This window comes from Miscanthus floridulus, chromosome 5 (genome assembly GCF_019320115.1).
Source record: "Miscanthus floridulus cultivar M001 chromosome 5, ASM1932011v1, whole genome shotgun sequence".
Lineage (NCBI taxonomy): Eukaryota > Viridiplantae > Streptophyta > Magnoliopsida > Poales > Poaceae > Miscanthus > Miscanthus floridulus.
In genome coordinates, this window is record NC_089584.1 from 39,340,901 (window position 1) to 39,342,010 (window position 1,110).

A 1,110-nucleotide genomic window follows, 5' to 3' on the forward strand; every position below is an offset into this window, starting at 1 on the left:
CCTTCTTTGGCACATTTCCTCATCAAATTGTCGTCTACCAACACGTAATGCTTGCTACGATGAATTAGGTGTTCGGTTTTAGTATTGTTGGTGGGTACTTCGACGCTGGTGAGGTACTTGATGAATTGTTTCCTCCAATCGGCGGTCGACGAAGGTACCGATAGTACCAACTGCTCGGCAGGGGGAACTTCCTTAATTTCCTTATCTTCCTTAATGGATGGTGCCAGGAGATCTTGAATGAAGACCCCCGGTGGGATCGTGGCACGAGAAGAGGCCAAACTTGGATAAATGGTCGATGAGCTGATTTTGGCCGCGTACCATGTGGTGGTACTCGATGCCATAAAATTTTCCTTCAACTTTCCTGATTTCAGCACAATATGCATCCATCTTCTTACTAGAGCAAGACCAATCTTTGTTAAGTTGGTTGATGACCAGCGTGGAGTCCCCGTATACCATGAGGCGTTTGACGCCAAGCTCAAGGGCTATACGAAGTCTGTGGAGACATGCTTCATATTCGGCGGCGTTGTTGGAGGCCGAAAAGTTTATCCAGAGAACGTATCGGAGCTTATCCTTGGTCGGCATAATGAACAGGATGCCCGCACCAGCACTGTTGATGTTAAGGGCACCGTCGAAGTACATCACCTAGTGCTCGGGGCAGGTGGCGGCAATGGACTCTTGGATCTCGGTCCACTCAGCGATGAAGTCAGCAAGCGTCTAAGACTTGATCGTAGGCCTGCTTCTAAATTCAATTGAGTAAGTGCTGAGTTCGATAGCCCACTTGATGATACGGCCGTTGGCTTCTTTGCTACGAAGGATGTCCCCCAGAGGGAACTCAGTGACCATGGTGATCTTGTAATACTCGAAGTAGTGGCAGAGCTTACGTGATGTAATCAAGATGGCATATAGAAGCTTTTGGACCTGAGGATAATGAGTTTTGGGCTCGTTAAGGACCTCGCTAATGAAGTATATCAGACATTACACCTTATAGGCATGCCTAGCCTCCTCGTGTTCGACCACGATAGCTGTGCTGATGACGCAGGAAGTAGCGGCGATGTAGATCAGGAGAGTTTCATCTAGCCATGGTGCTGTCATGATCGGAGGCTTTGTTAG

The 1,110-nt window shown here is 48.3% G+C and overlaps 1 protein-coding gene across 1 annotated transcript; it reads right to left on the bottom strand.

Moving 5' to 3' along the window:
- Positions 1-210: 210 nt before the first annotated feature.
- Positions 211-639, bottom strand: LOC136454537 (uncharacterized). Its single transcript, XM_066454927.1, has one exon. It carries the CDS (start codon positions 637-639, stop codon positions 211-213), a length of 429 nt encoding a protein of 142 aa, XP_066311024.1.
- Between the last annotated feature and the right edge of the window lie 471 nt (positions 640-1,110).